Consider the following 19,229-nt stretch of genomic DNA (forward strand, 5'->3'; position numbering starts at 1 on the left):
ATGAATCAGACCCTAGCGGGGAAACTCAAACGTATGGCGGCCGCAAATCAACGGGATTGGGACAAACACCTCCCCTACGCCCTTTTCGCCTACGCCACCACCGTACACACGTCGACGGGACAAACCCCGTTTTTAATGATGTTCGGCCGTGAGTCTCGTTTACCCGCAGATCTGCTATTCGGCGTCCCTTCCCCCCAGCCGGAGGAGGGAAGCCGCCCCGTGGAACACCTGTTGGAGACCCTGCGAGAAGCCCGAGGCCGAGCATACCCGCAAGGGGAAGCCGCGCATCGGCGGCAGGAACAGGGCACCCGACCCCGCATGGAACCCCCCTTATTCCTGACAGGCGCTAAGGTGTGGCTACACACCCCTCGCGTCGGGGCCGGGCAGGTGGGGAAACTGACGACCTACTGGCGGGGACCCTGGACCATGGTGCGGCAGATCTCCCCCTGGACGGTACTAATTTATGGCGGGGAGAGGGGTCGAGAGACGGTGGTCAACGTCCGCCGCCTAAAACCGTGGAAAGCGGCCCCGGCGAGATAGAAGCCCGTCACCCGAAGGCCCCGAAATCCCGGAGTACCCGCACCCCTCGTGTTGGGGGGCCTCGCACACTACATGGGCCCCGCCGGGCCCCCGAGACGCCCCGATCCAGTCCGGAGACGGCGCGGACGACGGGCCCTAAACCCTTCCGCTGCTGAGTTTGTGCCCCAGCCCACAGGTGCCGGGGGACGGGGAGAGCCGCTGGAGTGGAGGAGGAGGCCGCCGCAGGAGCTACAGAGGACGGAACCACCCACCCCGAGGCCAGCCACCAGGTCCGGACGGATCCCCCGGACCCCGCAACGTTTCCTCGTGGGCGCGGCCCAAGCGAGGTGCTCCAGTCAACCCGGGACGGGGACTGGCACCTCGGGGGGCTATGTGATGCCGCCGCCACGAAGCCGTTCGGCAGACGCCCAAATCCCCGACCTCGCCACCACCAAGCAACGGAGCCAACCCCGCGTCCCCCTCACCTCACCTCACATGAACACACCCGCACGCATTTTCCCCCACCCATAGAGCTGGAAGGGGAGATCACCTGATCGGCCGGTTTTTATCCGAGAAACCCTTATCGGGATTAACTCTCACGGTTTACGGCGATCAGGGAATTGGACGACCTCCCCCGTGCTACGTTGCGCCGCGGCGCTGCGACCGACCTTAAGATGGTATGGTTGCGGCGTGGGGCATTCGGCCACCGCGGTTGAGGCGCATTTCCCCCCACACACACCCCCACGGGTCGACGGGGCAAGCAGGGGAGGGACGGGACAGCATGAATAGCGGGACCGCAGGGGCTCTTGCGCATAGTCATGGAGGGTTGGGATAATTACGCTTGAGCACGCAGGCCCCATTGTTAGGGAGGGTAAGGGACTAATTAGGATTTACGCCGCACACTGATTAGCATATCAACAGCGCCCGGAACCGCCGTGCGCGTGCCAGAGGGGCGCGAGCCCATTGTTCAGAGCCGCATCCCTTTGAGGTAGGGAGGATAAATAGGGGGCGCAAAGGGGAAATCGCTCTCTTACTCCAGCGCCAGGCGACCAGACGCAGCTCCAGCCAGCGACCCGGACGTCCGTGCGACGCACCGAGGTACGCTGTTAGCACAGGGAGCAGCAAACCGCCGTAGGCACCCAACAGTGAGTAAGGAGGTGAAGTAGGGTCATAACCGATAAATAGGGAATAGGTACAGGTTTAGTGGGATAAGCCAGCCTCGTCGACTCACTGATTTAACATTAATTACCAGGTAGCAGATAATAAATCATTAATAGCGAAGCGTGGTCTCGCGTGATCTTGTCGAGCAGTGTGAGCGTGTGGGTGCGCGGGTGTACACAGTGGTTCGCCATGTGAGTGAGCGCTGCGCGGAGCTGCGCGTGTGGGAGCGCGTGTGTACACAGCGGTTCGCCACGTGAGTGAGCGCTGCGCGGAGCGGCGCACGAGTGGGTGTCGCGTGTGTGCAGGTGTGTGCGCTCGTAGTGTGGGGGAAGGGGTCGGTGCGTCCGCAGGTCCCCGCTCTGTCTATCGCCGCATGGACTCGCGCAGTGTGAGGGCAGCGTCATTCGCCCTCCGACCCCTGACCCCCGTTTAATAGCGCGTGATTCATGGAGAGACAACGCAGCGTTTACAGGTGAACGAGAGCGTGCGGCGAGCTATGCCTCTCACACGAGCTCGCGGAGGGATGGACAAGGGAGGGGAGCCGTCGGGCGATGAGCCCAGCGACGGCAGCAGCTGCTCGCAGAGTAGCGAGGGGTCGACGAACAGCAGAGCCCCTGCCATAGGCACGGAGCAGGGAGGGATTTCGGGGACCAGCGCCCCCAACAAGTACGTCTGTGACTCAGTTGAACTCACTACACATGTACACAATGCAATAAACTGACAGGGTTACCTCAGATTTAGGGAAACCCAAATAACTGAGAGTAAATCTTGACTTACAGCTTTCATGACTGCAGGAATTCGTATTCTTTGGGTCTTTCGGTAAAGTCACGTAGATAGGTTCAAAGAAAATAACAATAAATAACAAAAAACTACGACGTTTTGATCAAAACTCAAGCGATCGTCATCTTTTCAACGGTTTTACTTAACTTGATTCATGTTTGTCGTGGTCAAATCTTGTAATCAAAATTTTGTCTACTTCCTGTTGTCCAATGAATTTCTAATTTTGCACAAGTACTCAGATCCGGTGACAATGCAGGCCTGTATCAAAATCGGCATCAATTTATCAATTAATTGGCTCTTTTAAAGCAATTAACCATTTATGGGCGGCTTATTAATTAAATATGTATTTGGGTAGGTAAAAATGCCGCATCATTGACGTACTTCTCGACGGTGAGTTAAACGACGTTGTGAAAAAAAGTTATTAAACTTCATTCCACTGTATGTCGTGGTAAAATCTTGTAATCAAAATGTCGTCCAGTTCCCGTTGTCCAATCAACTTATTAAACTTCATTCCTGTTTGTATGTCGTGGTCAAATCTTGTAATCAAGATCTCGTTCACTTCCCGTTGTCCAATTGAGTTATTTACTTTCTAGTGCACTTTAAAATAAAACCGTTGCTTTCAAAAAAAAAACTTTCTTTAAGCAGTTTATCTTCAACAGTTTTATTTAACTTCACTCCTGTTTGTCGTGGTCAAATATTGTAATCAAAAGTTTGTCTACTTCCTGTTGTCCAATCAATTTCAAATTTTGCAAACGTACTCAGAATCGGCATGAATTTATCAATGAATTGGCTCATTTCAAGCAATTACAATTTTAGTATGAACACCTTATTAATTCTATATTTTTGTGTAGGTCAAAAACGCCGCGGTCCCTAAACTGTCGAATCGTCTCGCACAAAAAGCAGGCGCCGCGTGTCTCAGGCATGCCTGCTCCATGTGAACGAGTTACGGAAGTAATCAATTTATTCAAGTAGGCGTTGATGTGGGAGCAGGCGCCGGATCATTGACGTACTTCTCGAGGGTGAGTTAAACAAAGTTGTGAATAAAACCGTTGTTTTTAAAAAACTTTTTTTAAGGAGTTTAATTCCTCCCGATGACGATCGCTTGAGTTGTGATCAAAACGTTGAAGTTTTTTGTTATTGTCTTTGAACCTATCTACGTGAATTTACCGAAAGAGCCAAAGAACTGAGAGTAACTTCAGGAAATTGAAGAGGAACCCAAAAATAGAAGGAAAAAAAACAATGAGTGAATCAAAAGATTGAGAGACATGAGGTAGGGATGACAAGATGGGTGAGAATGAGAAATGATTTAAGAGTGGAATTAGTGACTGATTAAAAGAGAAATGAATAAATTATTTAATTTGGGAGAAGTTAAGCAACTGACTAGTGATATGGTGGGGGCAGAAATAGGAGCACATGAATGAATGAACACAAGTTAGAGATAAGTTGACTTTATAAAGTAAATGGGCTTGAGAGAACATAATAATGCACGTGGGGGCGATCAAGCAAGTTAATACGCGAGTAAGAGAGTGTGAGGGAGCAATGAGAGGTGAGTGAATGAGTGATTGAATAAGTGTGCAAATGACTAACCTCTGAAAATGAGGCAAGAGAGCTTTAGCGTGTAAAGCTGTCGCTTTCTGATGTCATTATCGTCCATGTAAATGTCCTAAAAAGGACATTACCCGGTGGGATTTGGCCACATCCAGCTGGAGGCCGTTGCACAGCTTCAGTACAAGGATGACAACGTAGTAGCAGGGCTGGTGCAGATGTAGCGGCCGTCCATAAAACACGGCTGATGCATCTCGTATGGGGCATAAGAGGAAAACATGGACTTAGGAGAGCAGTCGGGTGCTGATTACTTGGGTCAAGAGGTCAAGTGATAATAGATAAAATATTGTCTAAAATATCAAATATTTTGCGCCACTCTTTATAATAACCTTGTGTCCTGACGTTTGGGCCACTGTATAATAACCCTCTCTGTCCTGACTTTTTGGCCACCCTGTATATACATGTTTCCCTTGCTTTATACGGCAGTAGATGCATTCTAAAAAAGGGCACACAAAGCGAATCATGCAGCATAGACCGCAGTCACCCAACCCATATTGCACCGCACGAGACACCGCAGGAGACAGTCTAGCAGCACATACAGTACACACAATGTTGACACACGTCCGACCACATAGCCACATGAGTTAATTCAATTCGAATTTTGCATAGAAATAGATTTGCTGAATATACGTGAAGTCGCACAATCCGAATCCACATAAAGCAAGAAAACCCTGGATATACAATTTAGAGGGCAGCTCTTCCTCCAGATGAGATAATCTTCCCCATTGGCTCAGTCCCTTTCTCTAAACTATTATCTCTTTCCTGGTTTCTCCAGCGTGTGCTCTGACCCGACTCTGTTGGCCACTCTCAACACAACCCAAATAAATTTCGATTTAAAGCTTTCGTGACTGCAGGGATTCATATTATTGGTTATTTCGGTAAAGTCACGTAGAAGGGAAATCATAAAATAAAACAATACAATTCTCACGTTTCGATTGATGGTGATTGCTTGTGTTGCAATCGAAACGTCGTGAGAATTGTATTGTTATATTTTTATTGTTTTATTACTTCCCTTCTACGTGACTTTACCGAAAAAAACAAGAATAACAACCCTTATACTCACCAATACGCGGTGACGGTCACGTGTGGGCGTTTGTAAAATGCAGGAAGCCTCCCATTGGTGGAGCGCCGAGTGGTGGAAGATGCCGGCTTCCCATTGGTAGATACAGCCAGTGTTTTGAAATACGTCATCGCGCACGCCTCGGTGACGTCATCACGCACGCCGCGGTGACGTCATCACGCACGCCGCGGCGACGTCACCACGGCTCCCATGGCGGCAGGGGAGGCGGAGCTGCAGTGGTCTCTGCGGGAGGCGGCGCTCGGATTCCTGGACCGCGGCGGCGGCCTCGCGTCCCTCATCGCCGCTTCCCGCCGCGCTCGCCGCGGTGCTGCCCCGCACCGCACCGCGAAGCGGCATTCACAGCCATTCACAGCCATCGCGCTGTGAATGCCGGCAGAGGGGAGGGGGGCAGTGCTGTGACCACTTGCATTGCTGTTGGCTCCCAGCATTCACCAAAGATCCCCCGTGTAGCCTCCACAGACTGTTGGGGCAAGTGGTGTTAGCGAGTAGCACCTACAAAGACATAGATCACCCGTGTAGCCTCCACAGACTGTTGGGGTAAGTGGTGTTAGCGAGTAGCAACTACAAAGACAAAGATCCCCCGTGTAGCCTCCACAGACTGTTGGGGCAAGTGGTGTTAGCGAGCAGCACCTACAAAGACCCCCCGTGTAGCCTCCACAGACTGTTGGGGCAAGTGGTGTTAGCGAGTAGCACCTACAAAGACATAGATCACCCGTGTAGCCTCCACAGACTGTTGGGGCAAGTGGTGTTAGCGAGTAGCACCTACAAAGACATAGATCACCCGTGTAGCCTCCACAGACTGTTGGGGCAAGTGGTGTTAGCGAGTAGCAACTACAAAGACAAAGATCCCCCGTGTAGCCTCCACAGACTGTTGGGGCAAGTGGTGTTAGCGAGTAGCACCTACAAAGACATAGATCACCCGTGTAGCCTCCACAGACTGTTGGGGCAAGTGGTGTTAGCGAGTAGCACCTACAAAGACATAGATCACCCGTGTAGCCTCCACAGACTGTTGGGGCAAGTGGTGTTAGCGAGTAGCAACTACAAAGACAAAGATCCCCCGTGTAGCCTCCACAGACTGTTGGGGCAAGTGGTGTTAGCGAGCAGCACCTACAAAGACCCCCCGTGTAGCCTCCACAGACTGTTGGGGCAAGTGGTGTTAGCGAGTAGTACCTACAAAGACAAAGATCCCCCGTGTAGCCTCCACAGACTGTTGGGGCAAGTGGTGTTAGCGAGTAGCACCTACAAAGACATAGATCACCCGTGTAGCCTCCACAGACTGTTGGGGCAAGTGGTGTTAGCGAGTAGCAACTACAAAGACAAAGATCCCCCGTGTAGCCTCCACAGACTGTTGGGGCAAGTGGTGTTAGCGAGCAGCACCTACAAAGACCCCCCGTGTAGCCTCCACAGACTGTTGGGGCAAGTGGTGTTAGCGAGTAGCACCTACAAAGACAAAGATCCCCCGTGTAGCCTCCACAGACTGTTGGGGCAAGTGGTGTTAGCGAGTAGCAACTACAAAGATCCCCCGTGTAGCCTCCACAGACTGTTGGGGCAAGTGGTGTTAGCGAGCAGCACCTACAAAGACCCCCCGTGTAGCCTCCACAGACTGTTGGGGCAAGTGGTGTTAGCGAGTAGCAACTACAAAGACAAAGATCCCCCATGTAGCCTCCACAGACTGTTGGGGCAAGTGGTGTTAGCGAGCAGCACATGTGAAGGCCGGCACAACACACGAGGGGGGTTGGTGGGTGACCAGCACCCTATTGGCGATGTTTACACCGCACCAGGTACTTGTTTGAGGCTGAGTCGACCTAGGGGAGGCCCAGGACCGATTCAGATAATCGTCACCGGTGTAGGCCGTGAGCGGGAATCGAACTCGGGTCGCCAAGTTTGCAGGGCAGCGAGCGACTACCGCTCCCCAACATTCACCAACATTCACCAACCCCGCACTGACCAGCGTGGTGAAGTATGGTCAAGTCACCCGCTCCACCTCGCACTGTGCAGTGGGTTGACCAAATGTGGCCATGGAGCTTGCGTGATTAACACTCTACTGGAATGGGAATTGTTCATTGGATGTTTGCATGGATCCCTCAGGAGAATTGCTGCAAGAGTGAATGTAGGAAGACGCGTGTTGAGCAGTGGCAATGTTGCCGAGGCGATTCTAATGGATTCTTGGTGTAACCGAAGAAATCCATGTATCAACGGTCTAGTAAATGTAGCACACCGAACATGCCTTACGATGTATATTCATCACGCTATTGATGTTTAGTACCCCAATGGCTGCAATGGATTAACGTCATTTATTAATCTGCAAAACCCTCATTGAGTCTCAAGGCTCAATGGATCCCGCAATGGGAGGTTGCTGCAATAGGTTGTTTGGCCAAATCCCATGAATGAGGGGTTATGTGTAAGCAAAGCAGCCGTACCTGGAGACAGCTCTCCACGCATGCGAGGGCTCAAGAGACCTGGATTCAGTTCATTTGCAAGAGCGACTTGGGTCATTGGTCTGGCAGAAAGGGGGCGATGACTGCTCCTGCTTTGTGTAATCCCAATTGGGCACATTTGTACCCTGAGGTAACACTCAAAGGTCCGACGGTTGCGTTCACAACCCATTTGCTGAGCAGTATTTAATCTGCTACACATAGCACAGTCCAATTGCTGTAGGAATGTCCACAGATCTCTTATAACCAAGCGCTGCTGGGCTTTGAGGCGTTCGCCACCACGCTCGGTGTTATAATCGTGGCTAGGATTAGCTTAGCCCCACAATCTTCGTTCACTAGGGTCCCTCTATGGATGGTGAAATGAGTAGCGCCTGGTGAAGCTGCACCACTTGATGGGCAGTCAAGCTGTTGTCCTTAAATTAACTTTATTTTTTTACCAGGTAAGGCCCACTGTGCTATACTTGTATAGCTATTTTTCTTAAGTTACCTGGCCACAAATTAGAGCCCAATGAAGTTGGTTTATGTAGAAATGTATTGCAGCCAATTACTCTGAATGCATGTTGATTCTAAACGTGGAGGGTGTCATGGTCGGGATCGGACTCACTCAGGCGAGGAAGTTAACATTTTGCCACCGTGGCGCACGTCCCAACCATGGGAGTGTAGAATTTCTACCACTGGGGGGGCACTTGGCAGGTCATGTTATACTCACCTTAGTACAATGTATCTTTAACTTATTTTGCACCGCACGTAGCCAACCGTGCTAATCGGAGGTGCGGGGTACAAAATACCTTAATCTGTGAAATGTGGCTAAGCATGGATGAAGGAATGTTCCGAGTGAGTCCTCTTATCTGGGTAAAATAAGCATTTAAAATATGGGACCTTTGCCAGTACCAAAATATGAGAATAGGTTTTCCCCTTTTTTCTGGCAAAAAAACAGGTGTTAAGTTGTTAAAACACCAAACTGAAACCTTTTACAAGGATTTATGTCTGCATTAACCACAATACCTGTGGTCAGAATGCAAACAAAAAAACATACTCTGAAAATATATGCATTGTATTTGATACTGATTGGTCCACACCAGACAGCTTTCTTTTGAGCCTAGTCTCAAAACGGTGTTAGACCAGAGGACGCTAGACCAGAGGACCTTTTGGCGTCCTCTGGTCTAACACCGTTTTGAGACTAGGCTCAAAAGAAAGCTGGTGTAGACCAATCAGTTTCAAAGACAATGCATATATTATCAGAGTACGTTGTTTGTTTGCATTCTGACTTACAAGTATTGTGGTTAATGCAGACATGATTCCTTCTAAAAGGTTTAAGTTTGGTATTTTAACATCTTAACACCTGTTTTGTTGCCAGAAACAAGGGGAAAACATTCTCGCATTTAAAATATATTCAGCACTTTTTCCAGAACACGACTTTGTACGCAACAAACCCGCAGATAAACACGGACAATTAGATGTCCGATTAATTTGCAGCGTGACTCCTCTTAGTTGTTACAAAAGTGCGGGCAATGGGCGTTTTCGTTTATATATTTGGGGGTGTGCATGCTATAAACTATAGTGTGGCTCATTATTCATGCATGGGCCAGTCGTAAATTCACCAATAGGTGGCACTGCTGGAAAGGGGTTCAGTGCGCCACTCTTATAAACGAAATGATTGTGTCCACTGAGTGCACAATACCGTCTCCAAGTCATAAGTTACGTCTCATTTCAGTTTAACTGATCTGGAAAATGTTATATAATTTAAGGAGTGCCAATCAATAAATATGGAATTGACCAAACACCCCAACACAGGACCCTCCTAAAAGACTCCCAAGAGGCAGTGAGATTTTTGTGTTTTATAGTGCAGCATAATTTAACTCCAGAGGTGGAAGCAGCATACACACGTGTACATGGTGAAAAGTAAATTTGCAACGACCAAATAAGATATGATTACAAATTATTCAGCAACCTTATTAAAATTAAATGTTTACAGTTAAACGACTAAAGTTATATTAGGGACTAATTTAAATGGATAAATATATTTCACGGTGCAAAAAAGTTACATGTACATTTTCTTCAACACTAAACGTATACATTTGTAATACATAACTAGACTTCTAAATACATGACACCCGCTCAAAATAAATTCACATAGTTACAAGTTGTATGCACTTTCTTACGTACAATTATGTTCAAATTTTAACTAATTGCATGTTTCCAATGGGAAATTCCACGTTTTGAATTCTGTGTCTTAGAAATGGCAAAGATAATACAGCTCAAACGCTGTCTTTCCAGCAACTCAGATATACCTACACTATGTGGGTCCAAAGTTTTTCAAGTATGAAGTACAATCAAGGGCAGGTGAAGACCATTTTAGCACACAAAATCATGTTCTAATATACATTCCAGAAGTGTTTCACTCTTCAATGTTGCACATATGTTATCAACGTTGTAGTCAAGGGATCATCTCTACAGTGATTGTATGAATGTTGAAAGTAGACAGCGTGTGCTCCTTGTCTCTTCTGTATCCTGTCTAAAGTAGCCGCTGCGTGTTCCATTGCATTTGCACAACAGAGACGGTGCAGTCTGCTGCAGTCTTTCGCTTCGTCTTGAAGATTAACCCGTGCCACCTGACAGAGTTTGATGCAAGGCTTGGGAATATGGTGTTGAATCGGCCAATACAAGCAATGTACCTTTTTCGGAAGGTGGGCACCATCATCATCAGCCATTATCAATCCACTGTTGGATGAAGGCCTCCCCAATCCGTCGCCATGTCTCACGTTCCACCGATGCAACATTGCATTTAGCAACTGCACACGAGTATATTTCACCGCTCCATTTCTGTGGCTGCCACAACATCATTGTTCCCGATCACCGGCCATCATTCCATTGAGCGACCTGTCCTGTTTACTCTTATTACCAGTCAATGTGATGCCTCTAACTTGTGTAGTTCTCTAATCCGTGTGTTCCTCTTTCTGCCTCTCTCAGTGTCATTCCAAGCATGTGTCTCTCCAATGGTTTGGGCACTTTTCAGTGTTAAATATTTCATTTTATTTAATCAATATCCATGTTTCTGATTCATATATATTGCAGGTAATAACAATGATTATAATTCTAGATTTGAAGCTTTCGTGACTGCAAGGATTCATACTCTTAGGTTTTTTTTCCGGTAAAGTCACGTAGGTAAAAAAATTATAAAATTAAAATTAATAAAAGTAATAATAAAAATAAAATAATAAATAACGCCGTATTATGTAATTTTTATTATAACTTTTATTAATTTTTATTTTATTATTTTTTTACCTACGTGACTTTACCGAAAAAAACCTAAGAGTATGAATGATTATAATGTTTCTGCTTTGGGAACATTTGTATTGCTTTACGTATGTTTCTTTATGGTATATTGCTTTTGTATGTTGTTTGGGTACCAGTCAAGAGAAATTCACATGGGGGACTGAAAACGACGGAAATGTTTTAGCATACTTCTGTAACGCGTGGTTTTACGTATGTTTTCCATGTGCTCACAGGTCGTCTTTTTAGCCATAAAAGCCCTCTCTTTGATGGAATCCATAGAATGTGAAAGCCAGGTTTGTAATAACATTCATTTTTTGAAGATTTATACAATTGTTATGCCTAAGACTTTTTTCATAAAGCAATGCTTAGATCTTAATATCTTCCACGTGTTTTAGCACAAAACTCATATCTGTCACGGTTTCTCATGTTTAAAATAACTTTTGCTGCAATGTGAAATGATGCAATGCAATGTCAACATGGGATAAATAAAGAAGGCATGGTAGCATGTGACTTCTTAAAACAAAATATAATTATTTACAGCTCATTGCCCTTATGTATGCAGCTGGGAGCAGTCTTTGTGGAACCCGCACATGTGTTCTCAAGACAGCTTTCTATTTCGTCGGGATTTTATAGAATATTGTGGCCCTCCTTCACACGTGGGACTGCACCGCCAATCATTTCACCGGCCTGGCACCCATTGCATTTTCACAAAAGTTAAGAATGAACTGCGTTTCCCTCATGTGATCTTTTTAAAAGCACTTTTGAATAATTACAACCACTTGAAATACAGTTAATGCAAGGCCCATTGATGTAGAGTTATTTTTGAAATGGCTTGAGCAAACATTCCTGTCCGCCACCTACTTTATGTTATCAAGAGGCGATGAAAGGTGGCTCGGCGGGTTGGGGGTTGATACCGATGCTTTTGTCACCCCACAAAGCCAGCTGTTAAACTCCCCTACTCAGAACCAATGCTTCCACCACCGCAGCTAACACTGGGTTATCGTGTTGTATGGTAGCAGTGAGTGACATTCCTAGTCCAGTCGTGTTCCACGCTTTTCTGTCAGGCTGCCGACGTTTGGCAAGCACCGAGTGGAGTCTGGGTTTGTTCAACCCTTTGTCTCGCCTCATTTTTCTTGGTGGAAGATCCTGATTGTGCAGAGGCTCAGCCACGTGCCCCAGCTGCCGGCATACACTCTCAGCGCCGCCACTTTCCCCCGCGGTCTCCTGCCTCCGCGCTTCTTCTCCGTGGAGGGAGTGGTGGTCTCCGTCACGACCGTCACGCAGTACACTCAGAGTGCACGCTTCCTGTGCTCCGAGAGGATGTGCCCAGCAGCCTCAGGTGATGGCGTCTTGCGCTCGCATTTGCAGTCCCTCATTACTGGTGGTCTATGACCAAACAAGCCAGACTGCCCCGTCTTGCCAGATCTGAGAAGCTAAGCAGGTTTTGAGCCCGAATAGTGCTTGTAGGGCCGATGGCCATGCAGAATACAGGTGTTAAATGCTAATGTGGGGCTACATTGTTGGTAGCAAGGGTAAAATTGCGCTGTAATAACATGCAGCCATTTGCAGCTAATGTTATGATTCATAGTTGATGTTTGGGCTAGAAATTGCTAAATTTGTTTTTGAAAATAATATTTCAACTTACTGGTGAATTGGAACCGATAATAATTGGCCCATTAAACACTTTTACTGTACATGGCAATTTTATTTATTTGGCTATGTCGGGTGGTGGAAGGTCAAACTACACACGTCTATGCTCCCCACCTTCACCAGCACACACTGGCATATATAGTTTCTGTATGGTCAGATGTCCCCCTATGCCCCGCATGGCGTGGTGTGGGGAACTTTATCCATCAGTGGACTGACAGAAGGGCTGTACAAGGTTGGGTGGCTCAGTGGAGATCATGGTTAATCCCAAACAGCCCGAGGCTCGTTCCCACAATGAGATTCAAGCAGGCATCCAAGATGAGGCCCTCCTGAAACAAACCTTTAGAGTTCGATAATAGTTCAAAGCCCTTTTTTCAATCTACTGCTAGATGAAGGCCTAACCATACCAGGTGAGTCATAGGGGGTGTTTTAACTACAGTGGTCAGTATAAATAATAACTGATATATTTTAAAATATTGACTCTGACTGCTGTTATCAAAACTTAAATTTCTCAAATTTCCTGCCCAAGAGCAGGTTCATGGTTTAAGCTTTATCCCATCCAATCTCACAGCCCGTCTTCACCTTATTACTCCACACTCAATGCTGGGTTCTTGAGCCCTGAGCGGAGGATGGTTAAGGTTCCCTCTCTTTGCTTCCTCAAGTGCGTTTTATTATTATTCTTGAACCCAAAGAACAAGAGTCATAGAGGGAAACCTCAATTACACCATCGATGTATGCAGTTTAATGTCATTATATGTATGTATGTTGAACCTCTTTCGCACTGTACGCAGCCAAACGTGCTAATCGGATATATAATTACTTGATTCTATAAGATTATAAACTCCTACCTGTTATACTTTAGCTCTTTTTGCTGCTGGCTGCTCAGTACTGTGGTCTTAAGGCCCTCTGCTAAGCTACTGTAATTAAACGGTGTTAAAGTTATCTTGTACCCAATTGTCAAAGGCTATCGTCACATCCGCATCCACTCCCATGGCGCCAACGAAGCCTCAACCATGCGAAGCAACTTCACGTGCTCCCTGTGTGGTGCCAGCATGGACGAAGATGTCAAGTGCAGGACCATAGGAGGTCTGTGCTGTTGCTATCCTTTTATCGAGTTCCATTATTTCGGATTTTTATCACCTTGTGTTACGTCACAAGGTGAAGAAATCCGCTGAGAGCTTTTGCAAATAAGAACTGCCCAGACAGCGGGCAAAAGAGGCAATATGCCCAAAGACTTCACGCAAAAGAGGACCCCACAACTATCTGCTGTCTCATATGAGTAAAGAGGCCGTGGGCATCCAGGAACCTCTGGGCGGTCCTGCCCATGCAGACCCGTGTGCCCTGCAGAAACATGATTTTTACGACGCTATTTTTGAGCTCCCTTCAAATTATTTTTAGACAACGCACACCTTCTCGCTTACCTTACTTTGAGACACGTCTGTTGTGTGACAATCGCACCGAAATATTTAATTTTCAGAACTGTAATTTCGCCAAATTCAGTGTTGAGAAAAAATTATATGGAAAAAAATGTGTTTAACACGTAGGCTTTCGCGACCAATATCATCCATAATAGAGGTTTTTGGGTTAGATTGCGTAAATTTATAAATGTGTCATTAAAACCCGTCACCACCCGACACAGACAACTCGTAAGGGTTGTCACATAAACAGAACATGCCAATTCGTCACTAGTGTACAGCACACTGGTGTGTTGGAGAGCCAAGCCAGAACATTTATAAACTGAGTACGACGTTTCACGGTGATGTGGAGAACGGTTGGCAGCGTCCGAGTGAATCGTGGATCATGATTTGTGAACCGGCAGACAAACAGCTCGTAGAGGTGGTAGATCCCGCAGCCCTGGCGACGCTGCGCGGGGCTCCCCGAGGCGCCCGTGCTGTCCGACACCAAGCGTTCACCGTCTTCCTGCGCGGTGAGGCAGGGGTGCTCTGCAGCCGAGCCAAATCACAATCACGTGCACGCATACACACACGCCACTTCATTTCGCCCTCAGGTATAATGTAACAGAATCCAAGCTGCGCCGCGCCGAGAAAATATTCAGTTCTTGTGGACAATAGAGCCATTGTCCAGGCTTGCACAATTCATGATCGTTCAAGAGCCAAGTTGGCATTCAAGAGCATGGTTAGACAGTGGTTGCATTTATATTAATCAAACCTGCAAGTGCTGAGGAAAAAAACCCCACATTGAAACAGAATAATAGTGCAGGCCTGAAAACCCTACGTTTAAAACAACAACAACAACAACCGCCATTCGCCACTAAGTGGCGGTGACGTCACCACGACGCTTGTGCCAGGCCAAGTGCACCTTGAGGCCACGTGACGTGTCGAACGCCCGCTGGCAGGAGGTCACGGGGCAGACCCAGCAGGTGCCACTGGTCGACTGACCGAGATGACCGAGATGACTGGCTGATGCACCACCTTTGCCCCCTACTGTACCAACTTGCTGTGCTTTAGCCACCCGGCGCTCCGCTCGTTGTTGTGAGCATCGCTCCTCCACCCTCCGTTGTTGTTGTAGGGCGACTGCCTCCAACTGCCCAGTAGCGTCCTTCACGAGCCTCCTCCACTGAGGCCGATCTTGACACCGCTGGTACCAGTCATCGGCAAGTCCACTCAGCTCCACGTCCTCCTGTACCACATCACTCCATCTCTTTAGCCCGTGCCGCGCCCGTTTAGCCCCCTCGATCCGGCCGAACAAAAGCTGTTTAGGCATGCGGTGGCTGGGCATGCGGGCTACATGACCCAGCCAACGCAGCCTTGCCTGCCGGAGGAGCTCCCCGATGGGACTTTGCCCAGATCTTTCAAGGATTTGTGAGCTCCTCACACAATCCAGCCTGGTTAAACCCAGGATGGATTGTAGGCAGGCCAGCCTAAATGTTTCCAACCGGCGAAGATGCTCCATTAGGGGGGTCCACGTTTCGCAAGCGTAGAGAAGGGAGGGAATGACCGTGGCCGAGAAGACCTGAAGCTTCGTGCGGAGCGACAGACCAGGTAGCTTCCACACAGCGTTACGCAACCGATGAAAAGATATTGCCGCTCGACTGATTCGGAGTGAGACCTCTGCTGTTAAACTGGAGCCGGTCATAAGCACACTGCCCAGGTATGGGAAACTCTCCACTCTCTCCACAACTTCCCCATCACCGATTGGGAGTTGTGGGGGTGGAGTGTCCGATGGTACAAAATACCCAGGCAGGTGCTTAGTTTTGGTGGGGCTGATGGTAAGGCCCCACCTCTTAGTGGCACGCTCCAGTCTCAGCAGCAGCGTCTCCAACTCCTCTTCTGAATGAGCAGCTATTACCAAATCATCGGCATACATAACGTGGTTGACCAATAGGGAGCCATCCCTTGATCGCACCCGGGCGTCGATCAGCCTCCCATTATATCTGTACCAAATGGAAATTCCCCCGGTACAGCTATTGAAGGCTTCACGAACTACGCAGTCGAAATAGATATTAAATAATGTGGGAGCCAGAGGACATCCCTGTCGCACCCCAAGGTGTACAGGGAAAGGCTCCGACTCCCGGCCACGTAGTTTTACCCGGGCCCGTTCACCATCATGAAGGTCCTTAATGATCATGAGCAGAGGGTCAGGGACTCCGAAAGCACGAAGAACAACCCAGAGCCCAGGCCTATTGATGGTATCATAGGCCTTGACCAGGTCAATAAAGCAGAGATGTAGGTCTTGTTGGAATTCCCTACACCTCTGCTGTAGCAGACGGACAGAAACTATGGCATCTGTGCAGGACCGCCCTTTCCTGAAACCGTATTGGGGTTCCGCAAGTCTATCCTCAGCGTGCCTAGCAAGGCGATGTTGAATAATCCTTGCCAGGACCTTTCCCGGCACACTGAGGAGTGAGATGCCCCTGTAGTTGTTACAGTCTGTGCGGTCCCCCTTCTTAAAGAGGGGGACCACCAGGGCATCCTTCCAATCCTGCGGTACCCGTCCAGCGGTCCAGACTGTTGTTATGATGTCATATAGGGCAGTCTGTGCACAAACGCCACCCTCTCTCAGCATTTCGCTTGGGAGATCATCTCTGCCCGGTGCCTTTCCTGGTCTCAGACTCCTGATCGCCTTAAGTACTTCCTCAACAGATGGCACCTCAGCTAGCCACTCACAGGGGGTGACCTCTTCCAATATTTGAGGCACGGCAGCCTCAGCAGGGTTATCCCCACTTTGTGCCATGATGTTTTCCTGGCTGAGAGATTTTTCCTTCCCCCAGGACCTCACAGAAATGCTCAGCAAATCTGCAAACCTGTTCCTGGGGGTCGGAGATTGGATCACCGTTTTTTCCCCTAATGATGGTAATTGGTGTGGCGCTGCAGGTTACTTTTTTGATGGAGTTAAATAGTGATTTGTGATCGCGGGCCACTGAGGCAGACTCCATCTCCTCAGCAACCCGTGACCACCACCCATCCTTGCAGCGCCTTACGGCTCTCCGAACCTCCGAGTGAAGGCTGCGGTAAACCTCCTCATTCTCCGACGTGGTATGCTGTAGCCGATGAGAGTGGGCCTGTCGCTTTTTCTCAATTAACCTGAACACCTCCTCTGTCAGCCAGGGTTTCTGGGGAGGTCTGGACTGCATACCCAAAGCAGCCATTGCAGCTGCATGAGTCACAGTCTTAAACCTCGCCCATTTACCCTCGACATCAGGTGGAGTGGGGGACGATGCCAACCCCAGCTGCAAGCGATGATGAAATTCTCGCTTGCAACTTTTATCAGCTAACTGAGACCAGGCCACTTTTGGTTGGAATGGGGTCCTGGGTGTACACCCACCACCGGAGTGAAAGAATGGCAGGCACATCTTACAGATGACAAGTCGATGGTCAGAGGGCAGATCAGCTCCACGGTAGGTCCTGGTGTCAAGGACATGGGCTCGCATCCGCTGATCTGTCACTATGCAGTCCAGCAGATGTTCTTGCTTGGACCCGGCATGCATCCATGATGTTGTGTGGATGCGCCGATGCCGGAAGAGCGTGTTGGTAATTACAAGCCCATGGGCTGCACAAAAATCTAGCAGCCTCCTACCGTTGTTATTGAGCTGATCTGGCCCATGCCTTCCAATCACTCCAGACCAGGTGCCAGCATCATGACCAACTCGGGCATTAAAGTCACCCAACAAGATGACTCTGTCCCGAGTGGCCACTTTAGCCAGCACCTGTGACAGGAGGTCATAGAAGGCATCTGACTCATCGGCCTTGCCTGCATCCCTCCACGGATGTTCGTCTTCGGTGGGGGCATAAGTAACCACGACCACCACTCCTCGCCTCCGGTTGATGGGAAGGCGAGCCCAAAGTAGCCTGGGGCTTACAGCTTCCCACACCTCACCGCCACGCTCCCACGCCCCCTTCATTCTTTTGTTCAGAAGAAGAGCCACACCCTGTTGTTTGGCAGTCTCCTGCCCCGAGTGGAGGACTGTCCACCCCTCATGGTGGCAGGAGCCAGAACCGGTCCACCGGACCTCCTGAATGCCACAGAGATCCAGGCAGTACCGGTCCAGCTCCCGACAAAGGAGTGGCAGCCTCTCCTCTGCAGTGAGCGTTCGAACATTCCACGTGGCCATCCGCAATGGTTTTTCGTTGTTTCTGGAGGAGCCCCGAGGGTGAAGATTCAATCTGCTGGCTCCGCCATATAGGGTTTGGCCAGGAGACGTCATAAAAGCCTGACCCCCCGGGGCCTCCGGCACAAGCTTATTTGTTACAGCTTTTTGTTTATATCGTAGTTTAGTGGTGGTTAATTGAAGGTGGAGGGGTTACCAGCCCCTCGCACCCGTCCAGAGCCCCCGTTTAGCCACTGTGGTGGTCACAGACGCCATGAGGGGAGAGGCCAACGGCCCTCCCCCCACAGCACTGCCCACGACAGTGTTGCCCGTCCGGCACCGCAAGGAGGTAGGAGGTTGTTTTGCCGGACTTAAAACAACAGTAACACACACACCCACATTGTGTAAAGAGCTCACAGCCTTTTGTGCATTATGCAAAAAAAACATCAGCAATGCAAAAAACCTTCAGCAACTATGCTGATGTTTTTCACCAGCTGATCAAAAAAAAATGACCCTGCAGACTTGAGAGGGCTTCTGTAATGGGCACAGGCAGAGAGAGGGAGAAAGGATGGGTGGTATGAAGTTAGTCCAGATCAGCATTATTGCTGATGGTCTTTGCATGACTTATGGTTGCTGAATATGCACAAAGGGTGTGTGCCTTTACACATGTTTGCCTGTTGTTGGAAACTTAGAATAGTGGAAACAAGAATATTTATTTTGAGACTATACATCTCGACATGCTGAGGGCTTACAAATAACACAAACAACACTGTGCATAACGCACAAGAGTAGATCACTGTGTCATGTTATCATCGCCCAAATTAGAAAATAGGCTGTAGCCACGTTTATTTATGTGGTTTCCCTAGTTGTGTCACAATGCCCCAGTGATATCGCCTATGACTCAATCACCCTGAATGCACCCGATCTTATTACATTTTAGAAGCTATGCAAAGTTGAGACTGGTTTTATGGGAGACTGCCTATGAATACTAGGTGTTGGAGGCTTGGGCCACGACATGTTCAGGATATAGAGGTGTAATGCGAGCAAGGACAGGGTGGGCGCTGCCTCCGCACCACTCACACGGGCTGGTGTATTAGAGAGGCGGAGCCTGGTCGTCGGGATGAGTGGGGGCGGAGACCGGGGCAGGAAGAGGAGGTGGAGTTGGGTCACGTGAGAG

General features: G+C 48.7%; 1 protein-coding gene across 2 annotated transcripts in view; it reads left to right on the top strand.

The window, feature by feature from the left end:
- The first annotated feature begins 5,319 nt into the window (after positions 1 to 5,319).
- Positions 5,320 to 19,229, top strand: part of MCMDC2 (minichromosome maintenance domain containing 2) — a 36,223-nt gene continuing 22,313 nt past the window's right edge. For both annotated transcript variants that reach the window (XM_061576475.1, XM_061576476.1), the window contains exons 1-6: positions 5,320 to 5,450; positions 10,138 to 10,268; positions 11,091 to 11,150; positions 12,001 to 12,196; positions 13,468 to 13,590; positions 14,324 to 14,431. In XM_061576475.1, coding sequence (XP_061432459.1) covers positions 5,336 to 5,450; positions 10,138 to 10,268; positions 11,091 to 11,150; positions 12,001 to 12,196; positions 13,468 to 13,590; positions 14,324 to 14,431 — 733 coding nt within the window. In that variant the 5' untranslated portion in view covers positions 5,320 to 5,335. The remainder of the gene's footprint in view (positions 5,451 to 10,137; positions 10,269 to 11,090; positions 11,151 to 12,000; positions 12,197 to 13,467; positions 13,591 to 14,323; positions 14,432 to 19,229) is intronic.

Source organism: Lethenteron reissneri, chromosome 61 (genome assembly GCF_015708825.2).
Source record: "Lethenteron reissneri isolate LAM-NWPU_2019-01 chromosome 61, ASM1570882v1, whole genome shotgun sequence".
Lineage (NCBI taxonomy): Eukaryota > Metazoa > Chordata > Hyperoartia > Petromyzontiformes > Petromyzontidae > Lethenteron > Lethenteron reissneri.